This window comes from Arachis ipaensis, chromosome B9, assembly GCF_059453495.1.
Source record: "Arachis ipaensis isolate K30076 ecotype BB chromosome B9, ASM5945349v1, whole genome shotgun sequence".
NCBI lineage: Eukaryota > Viridiplantae > Streptophyta > Magnoliopsida > Fabales > Fabaceae > Arachis > Arachis ipaensis.
In genome coordinates this window covers 19,206,305-19,227,318 of record NC_142444.1, presented here as the reverse complement: position 1 = coordinate 19,227,318, position 21,014 = coordinate 19,206,305, and the positions used below count along the sequence as shown (strand labels likewise).

Genomic DNA, 21,014 nt, shown 5'->3' with positions numbered 1-21,014 from the left:
TATTCTTCAAGGCTCCTAGTATATTATAATTTTTCTGCTATTATATGTAAATATTTTATTTTAGAGGTCGTAATACCACACCACCTCTGCTTTACAGCTTAAGCATAAAGCTCAGTGTGGTAGGGTGTTACATCTCGAACAGTAAGCATTCTTTTGGACTTCAGAATCCGATCAACCTCAGCCACAACAACTTGAAAATTGCACCTAAGAGACTAATAAATATATTAGCAAAATGACACATATAATTATTGTCAGTTAATATGATTTGACAAACCATTAGTGGTGATGAATGTGAAATGAAATAATTATACACACTTTTTCTTGGGTCTTGAAAACATATAATCTGCATGGAGGAGATTGTAGGACCTAGGATAAGTGCTAAACGATTTACACCAATTATAATAAATGCCAAAAAGACCTCGTTCATATATAATAGGAAGTGTGTCTGGAGCATAGTTATCAGAACCGAACCGGTAATCAACCTGGTCATATGACCGGATCACCGGATCACTGGTTCAACCAGTGGATCACGGATTCACCCGGTTAACCCGGTCATAACTAAAAAAAATTAAAATTATATGAATAAAATTAAAATAATATCTTAAAATTTAAAATATAAATCTTTATAAACATTAATAATTCAATATTAATTTTTAAACATAACTAATGATCTAAAAAAAGATAATATATTAGTCTCTAGTACAAAATACTTTTTTTTTTTTAATTTAAATCAACAAAGGTGAATGAAAGATAATACAAACGGTAAATCCACAATTTATTTACAATGACCCCAAGTAGAATCATTCTTCCCTCTATTATTATAAACTTTATGATTGTCAGAAATTCCAAAAATAAGAAAGGGCTAGGTGTCCATGCCACTAACCAACTCTTGAAGGAAAAACAAGCAAGAGCTTCCCGAGCAAACCAGTAGAAATTACCCATCGAATTGAGCAATGATCCATTGGAGAAGCAAGCTGTTCTTTGTCACCTATTTTCCCGGGGACCAAGAATAAGCTCCAAAGAAGAGGAAGGACTTTTCACAATCTCAGGTACAATGACTAGTTGGAAAGCCTTTTCATTCAAGCAAAAGAAACACAGCAACAACTAATGATAATCAACAACCACCAAAGTTCACTAATGATAATCAACAACAAATTTAACTATTCAACCGAAGTTCACTAAAATTTTCTCAAGTTCAACAATAACTCTAAAAAACCATACAACAGCAGCAACTGCCAGATTCAACAGTAACTCTAACTAAAATTTACATCAAACCAGAGAAAGAATAGTAACAACAACTCTAAAAAACTAACATTCAACAAACAGAAAGAATAGCAACAACTCTAAAATTTTCTCAGGTTCACGAAAATTAACATCGAATCAGAGAAAGAACAGCAACAACAACTCTAAAATACCAACATTTAACAAACAGAAAGAACAGCAACAACTCTAAAATTTGCTCAGGTTCACCAAAATTAACATCGAATCAGAGAAAGAACAGCAACAACAACTCTAAAAAACCAACATTCAACAAACAGAAAGAATAGCGACAACTCTAAAATTTGCTCAGGTTCACCGAAATTAACATCGAACTAGAGAAATAACAGAAACAACAACTCTAAAAACTAAATAAAATAACAACCACCAGATTCACCGAAATCAACAGTAAACTAGAGAAAGAACAGGGTCAAATACTGGAGCTAACCTGGTTGAGAAGACGACCACCACCACCACCCGAGGGAGCATATGCTACTTCATTGGTTCCGACGAAGCGAACGCAGGGTCACGGACTCACGGTGAGAGATCGAGAGAACGATGAGGTGAGAGACCCAGAGACTGAGAGTGACGAACTGACGACGCCGAGGGAGTGACGAACTGACGATGAGGGGAGAGACGAGGTGAGGATGAGAGGCTGCCGGTGCCGAGCTCGAGAGAGTGATGAGGTGAGGGTGAGGGGTTGCCCGCTGCCGACGCCGAGCTCAAGAGAGCAGAGACAGAGAGACGAGGGCACGAGGCTGGCTGGGGAGGAGGGTTGGTTCCACTCAGAGACAAGGCTTAGGGAGTTAGTGTTCCTTCATTCAAAGAGGGGGATGTGAAGGTCTGAAATGACGTCGTTTTAGGAAAAAAATAAAAAAATTAATAAACATGACCCAGACCGGGTTTGATTAACCGGCCGGGTCATCGGGTTCGCATGAAACCCGTCGGATCAAACCGGTTTGACGGGGTCTATTGCATGGGCGGTTCAACGAGTGGCTTAGCCCGGTCAAGTGACCGAGTGACCGAATTTCTGGTAGAACCGGCCAGGTCGAGCCGAGTTTAATAACTATGGTCTAGAACAAATCACATTCATAACCCAAATATTCAAATCTTTTATAGATGCAGCAAACCTGGAGACCAAAAAATAGTTATAAAACAAAGGTAGTGACAACAACAATCTTATATAATTTGGATTAACATTTCAAAAGTAATTTTTCTTACCCTCCGTAGACTGATCTCATATCCATGACATTTCAAACACTTGACCATTGAATTCTCATCCCAACACGTTTTCAGTGTTCATAGTCCATGTTAAAATCGTCAGGGGCAGGCTTTTCATAAATTTCAACTTGAGAACTTGTCAACCATGATCCATAAATACTTCATGGTTAACATATTATATATAGCTCCGAGTGGGAGTTGGAGGGTGTAGTGGCTTATATCCACGATAAGTTGATAGTTGCCTTTCTTGCCACGACGTCTTATAGGAAGAAAAAAATTGTTGTAAAAACTACCCAATGAAAGATTAATTGATAAAAAAAAATGAGATCCTCTTCTAGTATATATGGTCTTTTATAATGATAAAATAAAAATAAAAAAATAAAATTTTGTATTTTTATATTAGAAATAGAATTTGATATTTATCCTAATAAAATTAAATAATTGATTAGTTATAATTAATATATTTAAATAAATAAAACAAAATAAATAAAAATATTTTTAAGAATTAATTAAATCAATTAGTTGATACAAATAATTAGTATAATTGATTTAATTTAATTTATTTTATTGAATTCAAAAAAGTAAATCAAGAAATAGTTTATTGAATTTAATGAATTAAAAAGGAAAATAGAGAAACACTTTTTTAGGAGACAATAATTTTTTAACTAAATTAATCTGTGTTTATTATATTCAATTAAAATAAATAATAAATTATCTATTTTAATATGCAACTTATAAATTAATAAATTAAATAATTGATATAATGAATTATAATTAATTAATTGATATAAATTATAATAAATTTTGAGATATTTAAATATCTAATAAAATCAATTAGTTGATATAATTAATTCACTCTAATGAATTGTATTTAATGAGTTAAAAGAAATAAATTAGGAAATACTTTTAACAATTAATTGCTTGATATAAATTATAATAAATTGTGTGATATTTAAATATCTAATAAATAAATTAGTTGCTATAATTAATTCACCGTAATGAATTGTATTTAATGAGTTAAAAGAAATAAATCGAAAAATACTCTTAGAAGCATGTCACGTCAGCTCCATTATTAAGTGTAAAAATCCAATTTTTATATAATAGAATAGATAGATAAGACACAGAGACACGCATACATATAAAATATAAAGTATTTTTTAGATAAATCGTAACGATATTTTGATATTTTATTGATATTAAAATATAAATTAATTTTTTAATTATTTTTAATATGTTATTTTAATTATATCAAGTATTAAAAATATTTTTTTATTTTAATAAATAATAATATATACTATATCTAAATTTATTTCAAGAATATATATTAAGAATAAGACTGGACACACCGACACATGATAGTATTTAGGTGTGTCCAAACATTTATTTTTTATTAAAACACGGTTGAACACAACAGACACGCATATCGAACGAATGTCGATGAGTGTCGTGTTCAAAATGTGTCCGACACGCATATACAACAACTCAAAAAAATATGGATAACAATTGGATGAATATTCTTAGGCCCAACATAAAAATTGGATCGTAACACCATCAATATTAAAAATATGATTCAGAAAAAAAATATATTATCGCTATCTCGGTATAAAATATATCCATCTATATTAAAAATACAATTTATTTTATCCATAATATCTATAATTTAATAAATCAAAAATTAATTTATTATATATCTGAACTTCATTTAAAAATTTATGACTAAACAATAAATTCATATCTATACAAACCATAATTCAAACTATTTACACTTATTTAAATAGACGAGTATGTTGACTACTAGATCAATTCAAATCGATTAAAAATACTATTTTAAAAGTATCGAAAAAAAAGTTAGACTTCATTTAAAAGAGTACAAAAGTAATTTTTTTATTTTTAACTTACAAAAATTATAATATTAATATTTGATATCATCTTTAAAATTACAGTGTAACTTTTTGAAAAAATTATTTAAATTGTTTATAAAATAAAAAAAAGTGATTTTTTATAATGAAAATTTTCTATCACTCTCTTGTTAAAATAAATATTTTTATAATTAAAAATTAAATATAAAATAATTTATTTATAAACTATTTTTAATATAAATTTTTATATTTTAATTTTTCTTTAAAAAATTTAACTAAACTATTTATCGAAACCAATCCTTAGTAATTAATAATGGAATTAAATTAAATTATAAAAACCTCAAATAAAATCCACGCTGCCCTGCCATGCCCTGTTCTGTTATCCAAAGGAATTCAACCCTGCCGCGCGAGAAAGGAGTGAAAATGGCGGCTTTAGAATCAAGTTTGAGAGTGTTAGTAGGAGTTCATCCTTCTTGGTGTCCCAACAACAGAAAAGCACCCCAAACCATATCTATAAGGCTCCTCCGCACACGTGTCTGCACCTCTGTTGCTTCTTCCACTCCCACTTCCACTGCCACTACCCCTACCCCTTTGCATTTCCAACATGAACTTCTCCAGCACACCACAAACCTCAAGAAGCTTTACGCCTCTAACTTGCCCTGGTCACTCTCCCCCGCCGACGTCAAGGCTCTCTTTTCTCAATGCGGAACGGTTACCGATGTTGAGGTTCTCTTCTTTTAACTTCATATGCTTTCAATTTCTCATTCTCTCCTTGTTTTATTTTATTTTAATTGCTTTTGTTATGTAGATGATAAAGAACAAGGATGGTGGATTGACTGGCTTCGCCTTCATTACCATGTCTTCTGCCCAAGAGGCTCAGGCTGCTATTCATAAATTCCACTCTCTTGTAAGTTGCTTTGATTGTAGAGACTATCTTCTGTAAATGCTGCCTCCGAAATTTTGTATCTGTATTATCAGTGTCGTAGTGTTATGCGAACTTCCCAATTAGGGCTTAGATTTCACCCATAACCATATCAAATTTGAAAAAGCCTTGGACTCACATATCCTTGCTTTGGCAAAGTCCTTTGAACATGCTACAGGTATGTTTAGGGTAGGTTTGGTTTGCTTTTCTGTTTTCAGAATTTTTGGAAGAAAAGAAAAACCTGAAAACATAAAATATTGAAAATGAAAACAGAAAATGAAGACGTGAACCAAACTTATCATAGTTTGTTGCTTTATTTTCTATTTTCATTTTCATAGTTTTGTATTTTCAGGATTTTTATGAATAAAAAAGAAGTGTGTTATGTAAAATTGAATACAGAAAATTGAAACGCAATCCAAATAAATTCTAAAATATCGTTGGGTAATGCTTTTGCATATACAAATACATGTCTGAGGTTAATGATAGATAAATACAACATAGTGAAAACAAGTCTTATAAATCTAGAGGAATTTGGTTACATGTGTCATATGATCTATTTGAGCTCTATCAAAAGCCATATTACAAATATCCATTTAGGTTAAGTTATTTGTTAGTGATTTTTCAAAACCCAGATTTCCAATAATAATAGGAAAAATTTTTTAATTCAGGTATTTGTTGGTTTCTCCTAATAGTTTTTCTTCAGTTTCCTCTTGTTTTAATTGTATATGCTTCAGTTTGATCCAATCAAATAACTAGAGCATCTATTGGTCTTCTTTTCTCATGGCCGATGACTCTTCTAGTTCTCTTCTCACATCAAAGGTGAATGATAAGTAAATCTAAAAGTTTTGCAAACAATGTTGTTGACTCAAATTATTCTATGCAGCAAATATCAGGCCGGACAATTAAAGTAGAGCTTGCAAAGAGATTTAAGAAACCCCGTCCTCCAGGTCCTCCTGCCGGAGAGACGCGTCATAAAATTTATGCATCCAATCTTGCTTGGAAAGTAAGATCTGGCCATCTCAGAGAATTCGTCACTGAGAATTTTAGAGAACCAGTTTCAGCCAGAGTTGTGTTCGATAGTTCTTCTGGAAGATGTGCTGGGTATGGATTTGTTTCTTTTGTTACAAAGGAGGAAGCAGAGGATGCCATTTCTTCTTTGGATGGGAAGGTGATTATAGACTTATAGTTGTGTTTAATATATTAATCTTTGATATGCATTATTATCGATTTATCGGGGGAAAAAAAACTGTAGAAAATATCTTAAATCTGAAATTGTTTGACACACCGCCCTCTACATGGGACACATGGGATGGGGTGTGTGCAACGTCCAACAATTTCCATGAATTTATCTTTACCGATGTATTTTTCCTGTTGCCAACTTTCTGTCAATGCACCTCTTAAAGGGCTTTGTGGTGAAACACCTAAGTCTGAGCATCAAGTAGAATTTGGAATGTGTACATTGTCACATTGTGCCATCAAGGGATCTACTCCTTTGAAAAAAGCTAGAATACAATGATTATTAGATTTGATTTTAGATAACAGTCACAGAGGGACATGTTGGAGTCCTATGGCGTCTTTGGTTATGTACGTAGAACTACTAACTGGAAGAAGAATGATGAAACCGAACAAAGTGAATGAGATTGTAATATCTCTCTTGATGTTGGAGATTGAATTAAACAGGATATGTATGCGGAATTGGCTAATAAATACTAAACTGTTATGATTGAATACTACCTAACTAATGTCTCTTGCTTGTTTGAGTTCTTTCTTCTCAATTAAGCTCTTAATATTTTGGTCCATGGAACTTAAGAGTTTCTGTGTTCCTTGTTCCTTTATCTTTTAAGCTTTTTGTTTGGCTTATGTTGCTAACTTCATCATTACAATTGTATAAAATTTCTGTTGAAGGAAAATTAGTTCATGCTTCGGTGTTTGATGCAGGAATTAATGGGGCGAGCGGTTCGCCTAAAATTTAGCCGAAAGACCATTGAAGAAGCTGATACTGATAGTGGCAAAGAAGAGCAGGGTTATCATGATCAATTGGAAGCACCATAACTGCAATCATTATTCACTTAGTGATCTTTTGCAATGGAATACAATTTCTATTCTTGGTGAATTAGAAATAAAGTATTCCATGGACGCTTAATTATGCTGCATCCAAACCATTTACGATATCAATATGGTTAGTTGTAAAGTTTCATAATTATTCAAGCCACGAACTGTAAAGCAAGTAATATTGTTACCTTGGTCGGTTGCATTTAATGCTACTTCTTTAGATAGAAATACAGACATGGAAAGATGACAACGATAAATATTTTGTCTCCAATTTTAAGTACATAACATGCAATTTTTTTCTTCATCTATGTTTCTACAACCAAAGGAGTCCAATTGTCCAAATAGAGCTTTAATGGTAATATTCTGATAAGTGGCTTTACAAAATCGTAAGCGCAGAACAAATAGCACTGCACTCTCCATTAGTGCAAACTACTATGTCTGTTTGAAATATTGCATTTTCTAGTCTTCAAATTTGATATCGCTATATGATTTTTACAAATTATCTTGCATCGTTATAGTAATTTTTCACAAAGTGACATTATTGTTTAGGAATAACATATTATAGAGGAGTGACATTATTGTTTTAGGTATTAATCGCTTGTTTACCTTTAAAACCAAATTTAATTCATATATACAATGAAATATTATAAACAACATAATTAAATTTGATTCACATTTGTAATAACAATAACAAAGTCTTATCCTCTAGATGAGATTGACTACATGAAGTATATGTCTTCATTGTACCTTATTATGTATCATATTTAGTGAAATTATTTACATGTACATTTCCTTTGACTACTTCTTGTATAGACTTTTTGGGTTTTTCTATATTTATTTTTCTTCCATTTAATCTATCATTCAAATTGGATACTCTGCTAATTTTTTCTCTATATGTCCAAACTACTTAAGACGAAATTCTATCATCTTTTCAACAACAGGCGCTATTCTAATTTTTTCTCTTATATTTTCGCCTTTTATTTTGTCCATACGTATTTGACTCCTTGTTCGTCTAAGCATCATCATCTCTGTCATACTAAACTTATGTTTATGTCTATTTTTTGTCCTCCAACATTTCACTCCACATAACATAATTGGTTTAATAGTAGTGTAATAAAATTTTATTCTTAAGTTTTAAAAGTACTTGTTTATCACATATAAACTTAACGCACTTTGCCAACTTTAACCAATTTACTTGAATTTTATGTTTTACTTTCTCTTCGATTTTTTTTATCTTGTATAATACATCTAGTATACTTAAAATCTGGAGGTCCGCTCTCTTCCACTGAAGGTGGGCCATTTATATATTAAAAAATAAATCGATCCATAAAAAAATTTTAGTGAGACACTTTATTTTTAATAAATTTTAATTATTAAATTAATCTTTAATTTTTTATTTTGTTAGACAAATTAATCCTTACATCAAATTGTTCATTTATATAGAGTAATTGATTTGATAATTTTAAAATTGTTAAAAACCATTATGTTTTTATTAAATAACAACAGAAACTAATTTATCTAATTTTTTATCAAAATTTATCGTAAAGACATGTTTGATTAACAAAATCAAAGTTAAAAACTAGTTTGGTAATCAAAATTTATTAAAAATTAAATTGTCTAACTATAAATTTCACAGAAATTGATTTGGGATATTATTCTTGAAGTTGCATGCAGTAAAGAGGGGAAGATAAACAAAATAATGATCGTCGATGAAGTGCATATTTGTGGACCACAAGATGACTAGACTCATAGGTTGAAGCCCCGTTCCCTTTTATTTTGAAGTCCAAAAATATGAATACAAACAATTAGTTATTATATATTTTTTAATAAAATAATTAATTACTAAAATAATTGAATCTTTTACATTTTTTTAAAAAGGCTTATCAAATTATTTTTCGTCAGTATAATTAAATTTTATTTATGAACACTAAATATATGTCTCTCACTATTATTATATATATTCATGAAATATATGTGTTTTGTATCGAGTTAAACTTTAAAATATTCTCTAAGATTGGTATTGTGCATTAAAATTATTTTTAAGATTCTAATTGCATTAATAATATTCATGAAATTGATAAAAGTATACCATATTAATTTTTGACCCATTTTTTTATTAATAACATGATAATATAGCTTGATGACATAGATTGTTAGTAACATGTGTCATTCTATTATTTAGCTGCGTGTAATGGTATGATGATATGATGATCAATGACACGTGGCATACTAACGTGGATGGTTGTACCACGTGTCACAATGCTATTTGACTACGTGTCAGTTTGTGCCACATATCGCAATAGAATTTATCCTCGTGTCATCTACTATGTCATCAATGTATATACACTAAATTAGTCTCTGATTTTGCATTAAATAACTCATTTTAATCCCTGAAATTGAATGTCGTGTACCAAATTAGTCCCTTAACAAGTTTTTTCTCATTTTTTGTTAAAAATTCAAAATTTTCAATATCTTTAGATACACTAATTTCAGTTCTATTTTTTCATATATCATTTACATACAAGTGCTTTTATAAAATATTTTTAAGATGTTAATTTTAATTATATATATATTTTTTAATAATAATTTAACATTGATAAATTTCGTAATATATAAGTATGTTATTATTAAAAAAAATTATATGATTAATTAGACATATTTTTTTCGTCCAAAAACATGTGTTTTTAATAAGAAATCAAAATATACATTTTTTTATTTTCGGTTCTTATAAAATACACATTTTTGGTTGTGTGTAAATGGGCTAGACGAAGCCAACGAGCTATAACTCAAATGGCATAGTCTCCCCATACTCATTTAGAGGTTGCGGGTTAAGTCTCCCTATCTTTGGTAAAACAAGGGGGTGGCTATGACGAAAGAGATCAAAGAGGATAGTGAAAGTGCTTGAAGTTAGGGATGACAAAATTTTCTGAGATGCAGGATCCCTGTGGGGACTGTCTCGAATGGAGATCCTACTGTGAAAAATTTTTTTCGTGGAGATGGAGACGGGGGACAAAATTCTCACGAGGCTGGCGCATGCAGGGACCCGAGTGGGATCTCCACCCCATCTCGCTAATTCCGAAATTCATAAATTTACTTAATTGTTTTTAATAGTTTAGTTCTCATATATGTTTTTTAGTCATTTCACACACACACATATATATATATATATATCCCTTCTTCAATTCATAGATCCCTATTAACGTCGTTCATACTCCATCCAACCTCTCTACAGCTACTCTCTCGTCACTCTCCGATCTCACCGCATTGTCACTCCTCCATTACTCTCACCATGTCATTTTTTATTTTCGTAGTGTTTTTTTCTACAATTTTATCATCATGTCTATTCTCCTCTTTATTATCATATTTTCTACTTTGTTCATTGCTATGTATTCTAGTTCGTTGTGGTATTCCTGTATCATTTTAAAAGAAGTTATTATGTTATTGTTTAAATTTTTTATATAAAATCTTATTATTTTTGTATTGGATATTCTATTCCTATGAATACTTTCAGCTCCATTATTATTTCTTGTAAAGCTCTTCTTCATCTTCTACTTTTAAACTCATCAAACTTTAATACGTGTTGATGAGTTTGGAAAACTCTAAATTAATATGTGTGATGACTAAACATTATTAAAATTAATTAATTGCAAAATTATTTGATCTGAATTTTTATTCAATACATTGATGATTATAATTTTGCTGCAGGTTTAATCATGGGCCGGAAATAAATGTATTGTGCTAAGCCCAATTTACACTCAGCCTTGGTTTTAATAACAAAAATAAATGTGGCTGTTTTAATGTTACTTGGGCCCAAATAATTTTCTGATCTAAGCCCAAGTGGGTTACATGCTTTCCACTTGCTTTATGCATGTTCCAAATTTTATCAGGAAAGCAAATGTTATTAATGGGCCAAGATCAAATATTGTTGCTACCAAGCCCAATGTTGATGAATGTTTCCATGCCTTATTCGAATCCATGAAGCAAATGAAATGCCTAAATGCTTCCAACGGATTCCACTTCATTATTTTGAAGGATTTCAAATTTAATTAATACATTGGAAACATAAGAAAAAGAGAGAAGATTGATTTGATAGCTATTATGACACTACACGCTACTCAACAAAGGGAAGTGGGAAACTTGAATTAACTTTTACATTCTCTCTCTTTGTTCATTGATTATTGTTCAAACCCATTGAATATTTTCTCTTTCTTCTCTCTCACAACTCTTTCTCTCTTCGGTCTTTACTCAGAAAATATTGGCAGCCATGGAAGCAAAAGTAAGCTACCGAGATGAAGAGAAAGCAAGCCTAAAGACCATCACAATGATGGCAAGAAAACATACTAAAATAAAAATGAGCTGTGGCTAAGATATTCACCAAATGTGGTTAGATTTGGTGAGGTTATCTTGAGTCTTTCATGCTCAAAATGGAAGAAGAAGATTCGGCCAGCTAGAGGAGATTCTTGAAGCATGGCTTGTCTTCGATTCTGCTCAACCACCACAGGAAGTAGCTAGAGTGGCGAAGTGATGGTTGAAGGCAGAGATTGAAGCAGATGAAGTCATCATCATCATGAAGCATCAAGGGCCAGAATTCCATCTTGGAGAGCAAGCCAAGGATGGAGAGCTCGGATTGATGAAGGGTGATGATCAAGAAAGGACTAGAGGTAATTGCATGTTGGTTAATGCATGGTTATCTCTTCTCTCTCTATGTGGCCGAACCGGTTTGTTGAAGGAGGAAGAAGTTGGTTCAGTTTTGGCTTCAATAAGTGGAGGCTCCCCTCTTCTATATTAAGGGTGGACAGCCATTGTTTGAAGCAAGGAGAAAAAATTGAGAGTGCAAGGCACAGAGTTCTCAGAGCTACCTGAGCTAACAGTTTTCTCTTCTCCTTCAATGTATTCAGTTTTGTATTTTTCTGTTTAATTCTGTCATGTCTTGAGTCTCATGGTAAAAGGCAAACAGTGAGGTTTGTAATGAAAAAGCCATAGAGCGGAAAAAGGCAGAGAGTGCAAAATTAAAAGAAAAAGCCATAGGTGTCTTAGAGTTCCTTTGTTCATCTATGTTGTGTTTCATGATTCTGTGGGAATCCCCTTGTAAGTTGGGTTAGCACTTTACAAGTTGTAATCTGTTTGATTATAGTGAAATTCCATCATTGTTGTGATGGAGACTGGATGTAGGCTGCACTGCACTTAGCAGCCGAACCAGGATATATCTTGGTGTGATTTTCTTCCTCTCCTACTTCATTTCTGTTTTCTACTGCACAGGAGCAAAAACAAAAAATGTCTCGTGCCAAGTGACGAGACAAAATGAAAATGTCTCGTGGCTAGGGACGAGCTAAAAACAGAAAAGTCTCCTCTGAATCCAGCAAGTGTTAGCAAAAAAAAGGGGCTAAGATTCAACCCCCCCTTCTCTTAGCCACTGAAACCATCAATTGGTATCAGAGCTTGGTCTCAAAGAGATCAAGCTTTGCAGCTTGGAGTAAAGATCCTCATGGCAGAAAACAGTGGCGCAAATGTGGTGTCTTATAATCTAACTGAAGGACAATCAAGCAACAGACCCCCTCTTTTCAATGGGAAAAACTATACCTATTGGAAGGAGAGGATGAAGATATTCGTACAAGCAGTGGATTACAGACTTTGGAAGATTATCCTCGAAGGGCCTAAATTTCCAACTACCACAAGTGCAGAAGGAGTTGTTTCTATCAAACCAGAAGCAAGATGGACCGAGGAAGATAGGAAGAAGGTGGAGTTAAATGCCAAGGCAATAAATCTGCTCAATTGTGCTATCAGCTTTGAGGAGTACCGACGGGTATCAAGATGCACAACGGCAAAGGAAATCTGGGACAAATTGCAAATCACCCATGAAGGAACCACCATTGTCAAGAAGACTCGGGCAGATATGCTAAACAGAGAATATGAAACGTTTGCAATGAAGGAAGGAGAGTCCATTGATGAACTCTTTGAACGTTTCAATGCTATCATTGTTGGCTTAGATGCTCTGGGAATTACACATTCTGATTCTGTGCTAGTGAGAAGAGTGTTGAGATGTCTCACAAAAGAGTGGGAGACTAAAGCTTTAATTATTTCTGAGAGTAGTAGCCTAGACTCCATAACACTTGATGATTTGAGAGGAAATCTTCTTGCTTTTGAAAATACCTATTTGAAAAAAGATACAAAAAAGAAAGGAATTGCATTTTCTTCTGTGACTAACCCCCTGGATGATGAATCCAGTGATAACTCTTCTGAAAATGAGTTTGTTTTATTTGCAAAAAAATTCAGGAAAATGGCTAAGCTCAGAGGCAAAGGCAGCAGCACAAGGAAAGTGAAGAAAGACCTCAGCAAGGTAACTTGCTACAATTGCAAGGAAATGGGGCATTTCAAATCTGATTGTCCCAAGCTGAAGAAGGAGGAAAAGCCAAAAAGAGGAAAGAAGAAAGGACTGATGGCCACATGGGAAGACTTGGAGAATGATTCTGATGATGATGATGAAGAAACCGAGACCAAGTCACAAACATGTCTCATGGCAGACCACATAGATCAGGTAGTCTTTCATAACCCTAACACTGAAGATCTCCATCTTATGATAGACCACCTTTCTGAAAAAATAAGATGTTTTCTGCTGGAAAATCAAGAACTTGAACAGCAAATTACCATTCTTAAGGCCGAAAACAGTTTTCTAAAAGAAAAAGTGAGAGAGGCCGAAACTGCTTGTGATCTTGTTGAAGAAAATAAGCAGTTAAGAGCCCAAGTTAGGAGCTGTGAAAGTAACCATTGTGTTCTTGCATATGTGGACTGTTTTAAACAAAATAAAGAGTTGCTTAAAAAGGTTAAAAGACTTGAGGAAGACTTGGCCAAATTTACACAAAGTTCTGAAAGTTTAAATCACATCTTGGCTAGTCAAAAACCTCTTTACGATAAGGCTGGGTTGGGGTTTCATAAATCTGAAAATTCACATTTTGAAAATATTGCTTCATCTTCTAATGACACAAGATTTCAAGATCCCACCTACTTTAACAAAAAGGCAACTCCAAGGTTTTGTAGACTATGCAATCGGAATGGACACTTTCCCATTCAATGCTTTTTTGGTGAAAGAATGGTTGGTGACAAAGTTTATAAAATTGTTTTTGATTACAATGGCTTAGGACATAGAAGATGGTTTAACGTAAAAGGATCCAAAAAGATTTGGATACCTAAGGTTACTTAAGCATTGTTTTGTAGGTGTGCCTAGCATCCAAAAGGAAGGAAAATGTGTGGTATATGGACAGCGGATGCTCTAGGCATATGACCGGAAAGGCAACCTTCTTCATAAAGCTTGATGACTATGATGGAGGACTTGTCACTTTCGGTGATGATGCAAAAGGAAAAATTGTGGCTGTTGGGAAAGTTGGTAAAAACTTTTCTTCTTGTATAAATGATGTTCTCCTTGTACATGGCTTGAAACATAATTTGCTTAGTGTTAGTCAACTTTGTGATTTGGGTTTTGAAGTTATTTTTAAGAAATCTGTTTGTTTAGTTGTGTGTGAAAAAACTGGGAATGTTCTTTTTGAAGCTAAAAGATGCAACAATGTGTATGGATTAACTCTTGAGGATTTAAAGGAACAAAATGTAACATGCTTCACATCTTTTGAATCTGAAAAATGGCTTTGGCATAGAAAGTTGGGACATGCTAGCATGTATCAAATCTCTAAGCTAGTTAAAAGAAATTTGGTTAGAGGGATTCCAAACATCAAGTTTGATAAGGATCTTACTTGTGACGCTTGTCAATTGGGCAAACAAGTAAAATCCTCTTTTAAATCAAAAGATGGAATATCAACCAAACGGCCATTGGAAATGTTACATATTGATCTTTTTGGTCCTACTAGAACTCAAAGTTTAGGAGGTAAACATTATGGTCTTGTGGTGGTAGATGATTACTCTAGATTTGGTTGGGTACTTTTCCTTGCTCATAAGAATGATGCCTTTTATGCTTTTTCCACCCTTTGTAAGAAAATTCAAAATGAAAAGGATTTGAAAATTGCCCATTTAAGAAGTGATCATGGAAGAGAATTTGAAAATCAAGATTTTGAAAAATTCTGTAATGACTTAGGGATCTCTCACAATTTTTCATGTCCTAGAACCCCCCAACAAAATGGAGTGGTTGAAAGAAGGAATAGAAGCCTTCAAGAAATGACTAGGGCTATGTTGTGTGAGAGTGAAATTCCTAAATTCTTATGGGCTGAAGCTGTGAACACAGCATGTTATATTTTGAATAGAACAATCATTAGAAAAGGGTTAAAGAAAACACCTTATGAGCTATGGAAAGGAACCCCTCCAAATCTTAAGTATTTTCATATTTTTGGATGCAAATGTTTTGTGCTTAATAATAAAGAAAACCTTGGAAAGTTTGATCCAAAATCCTATGAAGGAATGTTTGTTGGATATTCCACCACAAGCAAGGCCTATAGAGTTTATCTCAAGGAGCATAGGACAATAGAGGAATCCATACATGTTACCTTTTGTGATTCTAACTTAATTCCCAGTATTGTGAAGGATATTGATTCAGATTGTGAAGAGGCTGCAACAAGTAAAGAAAATCCCAAATCTGTACAAAATGAAGAATCTGTCAGCCCGGTTTTATCTCGTCAGATTGTAGGAGAAACTTCCAATTTATCTCCTGAGCAGACACGAGAAACTGAAACAGTGAGACCACCAGAAGTTCATCAAAGTTCAACACCTGGCCGAAAACCTAGAGAATGGAAGTCTATGAGGGGTTATCCTCATGACTTCATCATTGGTGATCCCTCTCATGGTGTAACAACAAGATCCTCCACCAAAAGGCAAACCGAACCTAGCAACTTAGCTCTCTTGTCACAAATGGAGCCCAACAATGTCAAACAAGCTCTTGAAGATCCATCATGGGTCAAAGCCATGCAAGAGGAGCTAGCTCAATTTGACAAGAATGAGGTTTGGACATTAGTACCTTATTCGGATGGTATGAAGGTAACGGGTACTAAGTGGGTCTTTAAAAATAAACTTGGTGAGGATGGACAAGTTGTTCGTAACAAGGCTAGATTAGTGGCCCAAGGTTACGATCAAGAAGAGGGTATAGATTTTGATGAGTCTTTTGCTCCGGTAGCTAGAATGGAAGCAATTCGGTTGCTTCTTGCCTATGCCGCCCATAAAGGTTTCAAAATGTTTCAAATGGATGTTAAGTGTGCTTTCCTTAATGGCTTTATTGATAGAGAAGTGTATGTGGCACAACCCCCCGGTTTTGAACATAAAGAGTTTCCAAATCATGTTCTTAAATTATCTAAGGCTCTTTATGGGCTTAGACAAGCTCCAAGAGCTTGGTATGAAAGGCTTAGTGCCTTCTTGTTGGAAAATCAATTTCAAAGGGGTACCACCGACACTACTTTATTTATTAAAGCATCTAATGATGACATACTTCTTGTTCAAGTTTATGTTGATGACATTGTATTTGGATCGGCCAACATTTCTTTGTGTGAAGAGTTTGGAAAACTCATGACTAGTGAGTTTGAAATAAGTTTAATGGGAGAGCTTACCTTCTTTCTTGGCCTCCAAATTAAACAAACTCCTAGTGGTACTTTTATTTACCAAGGAAAGTATGCAAAAGAACTTATCAAAAAGTTTGGCCTAGAAAATTCCAAAGCAATGAGTACACCAATGCATCCCAACACAAAACTTGAAAAGGATGATGATGGTCAAGATGTGGATGAAACAAGGTATAGAGGAATGATAGGTTCACTCATGTACCTTACCTCCTCTAGACCAGATATTGTTCAAAGTGTGGGTGTATGTTCAAGATTTCAATCTCACCCAAAAGAATCCCATCTTACGGCTGTTAAACGCATCATTAGATACATTAAGGGAACTTGTGATTATGGCTTGTGGTATCCTAAATCTGATGAATTTTGTACAGTAGGGTTTTGTGATGCAGATTATGCGGGAGATAGAGTGGATAGAAGAAGCACGTCAGGCATGTGTTGCTTCCTTGGAAGCTCTCTCAACATGTGGTCAAGCAAGAAACAAGCCACAGTGGCTTTATCCACCGCTGAAGCAGAATATATTTCCGCATCTGCATGTTGCACTCAATTAATTTGGTTAAAAACACAATTGGAAGATTACAAATTAAAAATCAATAGTATACCCCTATTTTGTGATAATATGAGTGCAATAAATATTTCAAAAAATCCTGTTTTGCACTCAAGAACTAAGCACATTGAGATAAAATATCATTTTATTAGGGAACATGTGCAAAAGGGTACTATTGATATTCAATTTGTAAAATCAGAAGACCAAATTGCTGATATTTTTACAAAACCCCTCTGTGAAGACAGATTCTGCACCTTGAGAAAAAGATTGGGAATGTTTGATTTAAGTTTTATTGAAAATTTGTGAATATTTGATTCTGTTCAGTTTTGTCTCGTAGGTTTGGACGAGATAAAAAACGCAAGCTTGATGGAGGAGCTCTGTTCAGGGGGAGGCAACACAAATTTAAATTCTTCTGGGCCCCACCTAATAAATTCTGACCCCACCATGGCAGTTTAGTTAGTTATTCCTTCCTTGAAAAAATAAAGTCACAAAATTTTTTAGATTGTCTTTTCAAATCTAGTTGGAAGATACATGTTGTCAAATCATATCTTCTCCTTCCAACTAAATCCCTTGATTCAAGGAAAAACTCCCTCTTTATCACTTTTTGAAACTCCCATTTGGATAATAACCGTGCCATTATGGTCATTAACCTCCCATCATCTCTCTCCAATCCTCATTTATTGCACCTCTAACCTCCTTTCATCCTCCTCTCATTCGGCCATCACCCCTTCATATTCAACCCCTCATTCATCCACCATGAAAAAGAAAACCGCTGTTAGGCGAAGTAGCCGAACCCCCATTCCAAAAAACCCACCTTTCTCATCACCTCCAACCCATACACATATCCATCTCCATTCTACCTCATCCTCTTCTCAGTCACCACCCTCCAAGAAAACCGAAACCATGCGCCGAAAGGTTATTGCTCAGAAAACCTCAGGGAGAGGCAAGACAGGGAAGAACAAGCAACCAAATGTTGAAGAAGATGAAGAAGCATCTCAGACTACTCCACCTCCATCACCACCAAAAAGATCTACCTCTCATGCGAAAAGCTCTCACAAGAAACAGAAAACCTTTACTCTGCATGACACAAGCGAACCTCCCAATCTGGAATCTCTAGAGTTCAAAAACAAATTCCACAAAACTCATTCACATTTTGATCCTTCCCGCTTCCACTCATGTGCCTTCTATGAATTTCACAAAGACGTTCTTCTGCAGCGCAATCTCTGCCCCTCTTACTTGGTGAACCTTCCAAATCTTGCCACCAAAGGAATGAACTTTTCGTCTTTGTTTGATGCTCTGAAATGGACTCCTCTGACTCACATTCAGAAATTGGTATACCCGGGGCTGGTCCGGGAATTTTATGCAAACATGCGCCTGATTGGTGGGTCAATCCACTCTTATGTCAAGCGTGTTTACATAACCCTCACTCCTCAAACCATTGGTGCTGCCCTTGGGTATGAAGATGAGGGACCAAAGGTTTATATGGTTGATAAATGGGATGATCAAGTGGGAATTACTCAACAAACTGTAATGCAACACATCTGTGCCAACCTGTCCGGGCTTGATGGATTAATCCCAACTCACAAATCCCTCGGCCCAGAGAACTCTCTGTTACACCGTATCATCACTCATATCATCACTCCTCAAAGTGGTTCTCATCATAGAGTAACAGTTTCTGACTCTATCATCCTCTTTGCTCTTATTACTTCCACTCCAATTTCATTTGCTTATATTATGACACGTCATATGTGGGAAGCAGTAAGAAGCACAAAAAAGGCTAATCTTCCTTATGGCATGTTTCTTACATGTATATTTGAATATTTTAAGGTTGATTTGTCTAATGAATCTGTTGAGAACAAAGTGTCACAGATTAAAGGAGGAGGAGTTTCGAACAAGAAAAGCAAGAAATCTGTTGCCTCCGAACCCTCTCTAAGCGATTTGGAAAGCCACCCTGAACCCTCAAAGGTGTCGGCATCCATCAGGGAGACTCTCAGTGAATTCCGCAATATGTCCAAATTAATGCTTAAGTCAAGCAAGGCTGCCCGGAAACTGGCGTATGCAAATGAGAAAGCCTGGAGGAAGTGCTATGAAAGGGTCGGTTTCATGATTCAAACCTTTGATGATGAAATGGGAACAGGAGATTCTGAAGATGATTCTGGTTCTGAGTTCAATGTTTCTGATGATTAGTGACTATTCCTCTACTTTTATTTGATATTGGCAACAATAGGCTCAATCCTTCTTTTGTTTTTTGTAAAGGCATGACTTGATACTCCCTGCCGTATGATACTCTGAACAATTACTGCTTTGTTACAAATATTATGTATTGCTCATGTCTCTTGTTGCAGGTTTTTATGCCCCTTGATGCCAAAAGGGGGAGGAAATTTAGATTCCAAAATTGAAATTGGAATAAAACAGGGGCTGAAAAACAGGGGATAACAGGGGCTGAAAAACAGGGGATAAGGGTTGAAATTTTCAAATTGAAAATTCATGATTACCCTTATTCAAAGAAAGCATGTTTCTATTATATTTCCTGCTGTATGTACTGCATTTGGCATTTGGTTTACTATGATGTTTGATATATTGATGCCTGGCTGATGGTTCATCTTTGATAAACCTGTTGGTTTGAAAATTTACATTTGGCAGTTCCTTTAAGCTGTGTTATTTAACAACTGCCATGTTTTGATGTGCTAATATGTGTTTCAAAAATATTTTCCTTATTTTGAATGACATTGCTCTGATATCTGGACTGGAAAATATTTGGAAATTTTCTGAACAACACTGGTTTGTGTTCTGTTGATATGTGTATGTTTGAGCAGTAAATCAGTTTATGATATCAAAAGAGATTTGATTATCAATTAAAACTGCTCATAAATCAAGCATTTAGCATCTTAAAATGTGCTAAATAACATTGTCATTAGAAGCTTGATTAAAGTGTTACAGGTTAGTGCTTCCCTTGGTAAAAACAGCATATATTAAGGGGGAGCAATGTGACAATTTGAAAGGGGGAGAAATACAAATTTAAAGGGAGTACTCTTACTCAATTTTAAATTTCTTTCCATTTCAATTTTAATATTGTTTGTCATCAAGGGGGAGATTGATGAGTTTGGAAAACTCTAAATTAATATGTGTGATGACTAAACATTATTAAAATTAATTAATTGCAAAATTATTTGATCTGAATTTTTATTCAATACATTGATGATTATAATTTTGCTGCAGGTTTAATCATGGGCCGGAAATAAATGTATTGTGCTAAGCCCAATTTACACTCAGCCTTGGTTTTAATAACAAAAATAAATGTGGCTGTTTTAATGTTACTTGGGCCCAAATAATTTTCTGATCTAAGCCCAAGTGGGTTACATGCTTTCCACTTGCTTTATGCATGTTCCAAATTTTATCAGGAAAGCAAATGTTATTAATGGGCCAAGATCAAATATTGTTGCTACCAAGCCCAATGTTGATGAATGTTTCCATGCCTTATTCGAATCCATGAAGCAAATGAAATGCCTAAATGCTTCCAACGGATTCCACTTCATTATTTTGAAGGATTTCAAATTTAATTAATACATTGGAAACATAAGAAAAAGAGAGAAGATTGATTTGATAGCTATTATGAC

The 21,014-nt window shown here is 34.1% G+C and overlaps 2 protein-coding genes across 2 annotated transcripts; both read left to right on the top strand.

The window, feature by feature from the left end:
- Window positions 1–4,685: 4,685 nt before the first annotated feature.
- LOC107619496 (28 kDa ribonucleoprotein, chloroplastic) lies at window positions 4,686–7,615 on the top strand. Its single transcript, XM_016321794.3, has 4 exons — window positions 4,686–5,063; window positions 5,146–5,244; window positions 6,143–6,427; window positions 7,198–7,615. The coding sequence occupies exons 1-4, from the start codon at window positions 4,704–4,706 to the stop codon at window positions 7,309–7,311; spliced, it is 858 nt and encodes a 285-aa protein (XP_016177280.3). The 5' UTR covers window positions 4,686–4,703; the 3' UTR covers window positions 7,312–7,615.
- Window positions 7,616–12,796: 5,181 nt separating this feature from the next.
- LOC148543928 (uncharacterized) lies at window positions 12,797–14,509 on the top strand. The gene has a single exon (XM_088500339.1). It carries the CDS (start codon window positions 12,797–12,799, stop codon window positions 14,507–14,509), a length of 1,713 nt encoding a protein of 570 aa, XP_088356465.1.
- Window positions 14,510–21,014: the final 6,505 nt, after the last annotated feature.

What these genes read in the sequence shown, in the direction of transcription:
- LOC107619496 (XM_016321794.3), top strand. Translation starts at nt 4,704, where the DNA reads ATGCCCTGTTCTGTTATCCAAAGGAATTCAACCCTGCCGCGCGAGAAA. An exon ending in TTCATAAATTCCACTCTCTT is followed by an intron (nt 5,245 to 6,142) that starts GTAAGTTGCTTT and finishes TATTCTATGCAG; the next exon opens with CAAATATCAGGCCGGACAAT. An exon ending in TTTCTTCTTTGGATGGGAAG is followed by an intron (nt 6,428 to 7,197) that starts GTGATTATAGAC and finishes TGTTTGATGCAG; the next exon opens with GAATTAATGGGGCGAGCGGT.
- LOC148543928 (XM_088500339.1), top strand. Translation starts at nt 12,797, where the DNA reads ATGGCAGAAAACAGTGGCGCAAATGTGGTGTCTTATAATCTAACTGAA.